The sequence below is a fragment of the Dipodomys ordii genome, unplaced genomic scaffold (assembly GCF_000151885.1).
Source record: "Dipodomys ordii isolate 6190 unplaced genomic scaffold, Dord_2.0 Scaffold14, whole genome shotgun sequence".
Lineage (NCBI taxonomy): Eukaryota > Metazoa > Chordata > Mammalia > Rodentia > Heteromyidae > Dipodomys > Dipodomys ordii.
This window is the reverse complement of record NW_012267230.1, coordinates 13899337-13907148: the sequence shown is the minus strand read 5'-3', so window position 1 is coordinate 13907148 and position 7812 is coordinate 13899337. Positions and strand designations below refer to the sequence as shown.

Here is a 7812-nt window from a genome sequence, read left to right as displayed (position 1 = left end):
TTCAGCTCAAGGCAAGCGCTCTACCACTTGAGCTACAGCGCCACTTCCGGTTTTCTGGTGGTTTATTGGAGATAGGAGTCTCACGGTCTCTCCTGCCTGGGCTGGCTTTGAACTGCGATCCTCAGATCTCAGCCTCCTGAGTAGCTAGGATTACAGGCGTGAGCCACCAGCACCTGGTGCTCACATGATTCTTAAACAATGGAGTAAGTGGATATATACTATCTGAAATTTTGTGGTATGCTATTGTAAACTTCAGGCATCTCCAAGAAAGATAAGAAAATAGATACAAGTCAATAGAAAAGTAAAAACTGAATCATAAAATCATCCAAAAGGAGAAAAAAAAAAAGGAAAAAAGAGCCCACATAGCCTATGAATACAATCTGTTTCTAAGGCCTACTATCCACCTAATAAGGCTGACTTTTACAAAACACAGTTATGCCTAAGTAAATCTGATTTTTTTTTCTGCCAGTTGTGGGGCTTGAACTCAGGGCCTGGGCACTGTCCTTGAACCTCTTTGTGCTCAAGACCAACACTGTACCACTTGAGCCACAGCACCACTTACAGTTTTTAACTGGTTAATTGGAGATAAAGAGTCTCATGGGGTCTTTTCAGCCCAGGCTGGCCTCAAACCGCAATCCTCAGATCTCAGCCTCCTGAGTAACTAAGATTATAGGTGTGAGCCACCAACACCTGGCTGATGTTTATGTTTTGTTATTGTTTGGTCCTGGGGCTTGAACTCAGGGCCTGGGCTCTATCCTGTCACAGGTCCACTTCCAGTTTTCTGGTGGTTTCTTAGAGATGAATGTCTTAGGAACTTTTCTGCCTGGGGTTGGCTTTGAACTGTGATCCTCCTCAAATCTCTGCCCCTGAGTAGCTAGGATTATAGGTGTGAGCCACCAACACTCACCTGACTTTATTTTTAATAAGGAAAAAAAAAGTAAGGAGTCTCTATCCTGCTAAGTTAAATTTTAGACCAAAAACAGGCAAATAAACCTTCTGTTTTATTAGTCCATATATATAACGAGTCATTTCATACAGAAAACTGCTGAACACTCATACACTAATTACTAAGGAGGCCAGAAATGGAAGAATCACAGTTCAAGGTCAGCCCAGGCAAAAGTTAGTGGTATTCCATCTTAATCTATAAATCAGGTATAGTGGTACACCACTATGATCTCAACTACATGGGAAGTTATAGGTGGAAGGATCATGGTTTAAGGCTGACGTCAAGCAAAAACTCAAGACCCTTTTAGAAAAATAACTAAAATTTAAAAAAGGACTGGCAGCCTAGCTCAAGTGGCGGAAGCCTGCATAACAACAAGCCTGAAGCCCTGAGTTCAAACCCTAGTACCAACACACACATGCACACACAGAGTATGTGCGAACTGTTACAAGAAAATGTGACATGAACTCCTCTAGCAGGTGCTTTCACCAAAAGATGCTCCCACCATCCACTTGATTAATAGGAGATGCATTGACAAAGTAGCCATATCTCCTAGCAATGCTTCAAAGAGCGCCAAATGCCATCAACAAAGACATAACAGCTTCCTTCCTACCTGATCTCCATGACTATGGTTGCAGACAAGTTATTCCAACCCACTGGAGTCTAGGGTATGAAGTGAGACCATAGTCTAAGCCTCACTTGGAAGTCTTTGTTTTGTTCAAAACTCACATGGAGGATGGTCTGGGTCACAAGTGAATGGAGGAATCAGCAGCCCCTCGCTCCAGCCCAGCTCAGCGGTGACTTGTGTCTCTGCGCACAGGGCTATAACACATGCATGAGGAGTGTTTCTCTGCAGAATTTTGGCAACTAAGAGACCAAATACCACTCCCCAGCGCGAAGGAACAGTCTTCTCAGAGAGGAAAAGCATACTCTCACAGCTCATGTCACTGTAGCTGACTTCTAGATTCAGTCTGATAAAAATAATTGAGTTATAAAGACCAAAAAAGGGATAAGAAAATATGAGTATCTGATTTCTTTAAAATCAGACACAATAAGCATTCAATTAAGTGTCCAGTTACAAAGAGAAGTAACATTTCCAGCTTTTAGTTTCTTTTGAAGATAAACACATTCACCACCCAACTCTTCACTCCTCTATTTAACGGAGAAATGAACCTGCGTGCTCACAAAAGAGCTGTGGATGTTTGCAGCAGCTTTATGCGCAAGACCCAGACCAACCTAATGTCCATCAATTGATAAATGGGTTTAAGTGGCAAGAAAGGAATGAACTTCTGAGACATGCATTACAAATCTCTGAAGTATCATTCCAAGAGAAAGAACCTGCCACCAAAGATGGTCAGTGGTCCCCAAGCTGGGGGGGGGGGAAGGAGACCTGATGGCATCAGGCTGCGGGACTGGAGGGCATGTCTCACCTTCATTCCTGCTGGTGATTATACAACCACAGGCTCTTGTTAGGAATCATCCGCTGTGCACTTACTTGTGACTTCAACGCATGAAAATGATAACGGACAGCGCTCCCAAATACCAACTAGTAGCTAGCTGAAAAATGAAGTGGGGAAAAAGTCCTATTCCTCATAGTAATTAAAACAGTAAAACTTAAGAATAAATTTAACTAAAATACTACCCAACTCCACTGAGTGGCATAAAAGAGATTTGCACCAGTGGAAAGATGGTGCAATGTCAAATTAATCAACAACCCAAGAGTACTGGGGTCAAGTTGCCAGTGGAGTTTATAAGGACCAGACATTACAGAGGTCACCGATAGTAATAGCATTTGCGGGATTATGTATTAATTTTCCCTGTGAAGCTAATTTAGTAGAGGTGATGAGACACACCTCTTTCAGAACCACTCTGGAGTTGTCCATACAGCCTCTGAAATAAACACTCTGGCATGTTTCCATGTCTGCTGTACATTCTAAAAACACTCCACAGGGGCTGGGCGCTGGTGGCTCACGCCTGTAATTCTAGCTACTCAGGAGGCTGAGATCTGAGGATTTGGGTTCAAAGCCAGCCCCGGGTAGGAAAGTCTGTGAGATTCTTATCTCCAATAAACCACTGGAAACCGGAAGTGACGTTATGGCTCAAGTGGTAGAGCATTCACCTTGAGCGCAAGAGCACAGGGACAGCGCCAAAGCCCAGAGTTCAAACTCCAAGACTGACAAAAAAACAACATCAATGGGGCTGGGAAGGTGGCTCAGTGGTAGAGCACTTGCCTTGCATGCATGAGGCCCTGGGTTCAATTCCCAGCACCACATAAGCAGAAGAAAAAAAAAGCCGGAAGTGGTGCTGTGGCTCAGTGGTAGAGCGCTAGCCTTGAGCTGAAGAGCTGAGGGACAGCGCCCAGGCCCAGAGTTCAGGCCCCACGACCAGACCCAAAAAACAACAACAACAATAACAACACTTCACAGGGTGAGATACAGCCCATGAACTGAGCATATTTTTCCCTTTGTGTCTTATCTAAACTTAATTCACAATTTTAGTTTTCAAGAACCTGCTAAATAACAACAAAAGCTCACACAGAAATGCAGCAAGACATTCATCTCTGTACAAGAGCATTTTTTTTCCTTCTGTTTTCTGGTTGAGGAAAACATTTCCATGTTCATAAAAACAAGGAACTAAAATTAGATAGGGAAGAACTGAACCTTGACTCATGGTGGGAAAAACATTATTTTTACACTGAAGAATATTTATAGGCCCGGGCTGTATGGAGAAGTTAGGCGGGTGCTAGCTAATGAGCACTTGAGACATCTGTCCGGTTCACACTGGATGAACGGTGTCGCCCTCTCCCCCCACGCCACGCGGCCAGCTGTGCGTGTCTGTCACGGCTCAGCCATGAGCTGCTCATGCTCCTCCCTGCAGAAGATGTGACGCTTCCCAGCGCTCCAGGCCAACGTTGAAGAATTATGTTTGCTACGAAGTTTTTATAAAGATTCGTCGTCTTTGTGAAACTGAAGACGCTTTACAGGTAACTATTAAAGGAATCAATCTCTTCAACACATTAAAGCCACGTTCATCTTGACGTTCAGAGCTCTGTTCTGAAACCTTGCCGGGCCTTCGCCTCCCACCACATCCAGTGGCAATGTCTTCCTTTTGTTCCTCCACCCACAGCTTCCATCAGAGCATGTGCAGGGTGCCCAGGGCTGAGTGGCGAGGAGGGCGTTTTGTCTATGAGCAGGGGCTGAGGGAGCGCGGAGGAGCCTGGGAGGTGGGGAGTCAAAACATGCTAGAGACACGGGGGAGGAGGGGAGCCACAGGCAGTGACACAGAAGAGGAGGAGTCCCTCTCTAGTGCTCTCCACGGAGGACTAACTGGGTGCCATAGGGTGAGGAGGGGGCAGCTTGTGGGAGTGAGGCTGGACCCTACGTCAGAAAGCACCAGGTGTACGACGCAGGTCCCAGGTCAAGGCGGAGTGAAGTCTTGAGGCTGGGAGTTCCCACACTGCCAGGATTTTAAAGAAGGAAAGACAGACTCATCTCATGACAACTGAGGTGACAGAGCCCAGAAAGACCGAGCAGGACATAGTAGTGTCCACGAGAGACCACCGCCAGCCAAGATGGAAGTTTCAATAGAATCATGAAACTAACTCTCCCTGGCACCAGTGCAAGATTGTAGTGTTTATCCACTGAAGTTTCCATAATTATCTCTAAAACAAATAAAATTTTTAAAAAATAGCCTAAGCTGGGCACCGATGGCTCACACCTGTCATCCTAGCTACTCAGGAGGCTGAGATCTGAGGATCAAGGTTCAAAGCCAGCCCAGGCAGAAAAGTCTATGAGACTCTTATCTCCAATAAACCACTAGAAAACTAGAAGTGGTGCTGTGGCTCAAGCAGTAGAGTGCTCACCTTGAACTGAAGAGCCCAAGGACAGTGCTTAAGCCCAGAGTTCAAGCCCCACGACCAACAACAACAACAACAAAAATAGCCTAAAGCCATTTGTCAAAAACAAACAAGCCCTACTGCAATATCAGCAATCTGTTAGATTCTGGTGGTCAGCCGTGTTAAACAACGGGGTCAGCCGCGACAGGGGGACTGGAGGACCCAGATCCGACACCGAGGACTGAATGAGCTCAGACAGAACACCAGGACCCACGTGACCCCCACTCCGACCCCCCACCCCACCCGCACCACGGCCTGCCCTCCCGGGGGCTAGGCCGTCGTGTGGCTGTCCTGCTCCTCTGCCTGTGCTGTCTGAATAAGAGTACCTGCGCTAGGACACTACCCTCCTTTAGCCACCATGTGACAACTGAGGCTCCCCCAATACCTTGGTATTAAGGAGGCAGTGCGCCGAGTAACCGATACGAACATTCTTGCCACTGGAAAAGCGCATCCTATTCCCCCAAGTAACCTAATGCACTGGCACCTAGTTCAGAGGTTGATCTCATGAATTAGTCCTCCTAAAATGTACTGCTCTGAACACTGACAAAACTGTGGCCCAGGTCCCTAAAACTTCATGACCCCAAGAACCTCTGTCCCTCCAAAAGGCTGCAACAGCATCATCTACCTCAACCGCTTCTACTGCATGATTTACAAAATCTGTACTTCTGGGGCTGGGAAGGTAGCTCAGTGGTAAAGCGCTTGCCTTGCATGCCTGAGGCCCTGGGTTCAATTCCCCAGCACTACATAAGCAAAAAGAAAAAAAAAGCCGGAAGTAGCGCTGTGGTTCAAGGGGTAGAGCACTAGCCTTGAGCTGAAGAGCTGAGGGACAGCGCCCAGGCCTAGAGTTCAGGCCCCACGACTGGACCAAAAAAACAAAAAAACAAAATCTGTACTTCTATCTTTTTTTGGGGGGGTGGAGGTAGACTAGAGTTTGAACTCAGCATATCATGCTCATTTGATTTGTTTGCTCCTGGCTGGTACTTTACAACTTGAGCCACGCCTCCAGTGCTGCTCTTTGCTAGTTATTTTGGAAATGGTCTCTTTTATGCTTGGGCCAGCCTTGAACCACAATTCCCCAGATCTCCACCTCCTGAGTAGCTAGGATTATAGGCATGAGCCACAGCTTAATCTAATTTCTTACCTCTAACTTGCCTTTTCCTACAATAAGTTCTAATTAATTGTTAACATTAATGTGGTCAGTAGCTCCACTGAAATATAACTCAAGCTATGAAACCCACTCATCTAAAATATATAATTTCAGTGATTCTTAGTATATTCAGTGTACATCCATCACCACAACCAACGTTTTCATCACCCCCAAAGAAAACCTGACCACTATAAACAGTCATCCCCCATTCCCCCAAGTCTCTGGTGACCTGGCGGTCCCTCATCTGCATTCACCTAGTCTGAATATGTCATAAAGTAAAATCTACAATATGTGGCTCGACTTCCTTCCTTAGCATGAAAGTTTCAGCTACGTGGACAGACCACATTCTTTGTCTCCATTCATCCATGACACACACGTAGGTAGTTTCTGTATTTCGGCTGCTCTGTGACATATGACCTCAGAGTCCTGGACACGCTGGGAGTGGACCTGCCGGGTCATGTGGTCACTTCTCCAGCTCACATCCGACCAGCAATGCTATGGGTAGTCTGAGAGGTTTGGGGACAGAGACTGTAGTTTATACATCCTGTGTCCTCATCTATAATAGAAACTCAAAAACTCTGCTCAGACAATGGATGTGTGCAAAAACAGTGTTAAAGGAAAAAGTAAGAACTAGAGGCATAGCTCAAGCAGCAAAGTGCCTCCTCCCCAGCCCTGAGTTCAAATCTAATACTGCAAAGAAAGAAAGAAACTGGGTGCTGGTGGCTCATACCTGTTATCCTAGCTACTCAAAAGGCTGTGGTCTGAGGATCATGGTTCAAAGCCAGCCTAGGCAGGAAAGTCTGTGTGACTCTTATCTCCAATAAATTACTTGGAAAAAGCCGGAAGTGGCACTGTGGCTCAAGTGGTAGAGCACTAGCCTTGAGTACAAAGAAGCTCAGGGGCAGTGCCCAGGCCCTGACTTCAAGCCCCAGGACCAGCAAAAGAAGAAGAAGAAGGAGGAGGAGGAGGAGGGAGAAAGGGAGGGTGGGGGAAGGGGAGGAGAGGGGGAGAGGGGGGAGAGGGAGGGGGAGGGGAGGGAAGGAAGGAAAGAAGGAAGGGAGGGAGGGAGTTTTGGAAAAGGCTGGGAGAGGAAGGAAGGAAGGACGAAGTGAAGCCTGCCCACAGAGCACAGGGCCACCTTTCATACCTATTCTCTACCTGATGTGCACTGTGCACCCTTGCAAAGTCTCTTGGGGAAGCTCCTGAATAACTGGTTGTGCGATTCTAGTGCTGGGGACTAAACCCAGGGCTCTGAGTAGGTGATACAAGTTTCTGCACTTGAGTCATGGCCTGCAGGCCTTTTGCATGTGTCTTGTTTGAGGACAGGGTCTTCTTGGCAACCTTGTCAGGTACACAAGATCTTCCTCACTCCACCTCCCAAGCAGCTGGGATTAGAGACATGTAATCCTGGGCATTTTTTTTAATCTGCCTGTGGGCTTGAATAACACCCTAAAATCAGTAAACATTGACTGGGGCTCCACACACCTGAGGGCCACCCGGCAGACACAGTCACAGCCGTAACGCAGCTTCCCTGAGCTGCCAGTGAAGAGGAGCTGCCAGAGCAGGCCCTCATCGCCTGTAGACTTTACCATGCTCCCCAAATTCTCAACAATATCAGATTGGAACCCCTGCTATTTCCAGTGCCACCTGCTCCGCCACAGAGGGTCCCTGCTTCTTGTTTTGCAAGCCTGTGCTGATTGGCATGGTATCTATTCTCCTAGCTACCCAAAAGGTGGACATCAGAAGGGTTTTTGTTCAAGGCCAGCCCAGACAAAAAGTTAGCAAAACTCTGTCTCACTAAACAAGCGAGGCACAGTTGCATACACC

The 7812-nt window shown here is 46.8% G+C and overlaps 1 protein-coding gene across 1 annotated transcript in view; it reads right to left on the bottom strand.

The window, feature by feature from the left end:
- Adcy9 (adenylate cyclase 9) overlaps positions 1–7577 on the bottom strand; it is a 72929-nt gene extending 65352 nt beyond the window's left edge. Inside the window, exons 1-2 of the mRNA XM_013011221.1 lie at positions 7471–7577; positions 5224–5290 (exon numbers count right to left, since the gene is read on the bottom strand). Of these exons, the coding sequence (XP_012866675.1) occupies positions 5224–5290; positions 7471–7577 (174 nt within the window). The remainder of the gene's footprint in view (positions 1–5223; positions 5291–7470) is intronic.
- Between the last annotated feature and the right edge of the window lie 235 nt (positions 7578–7812).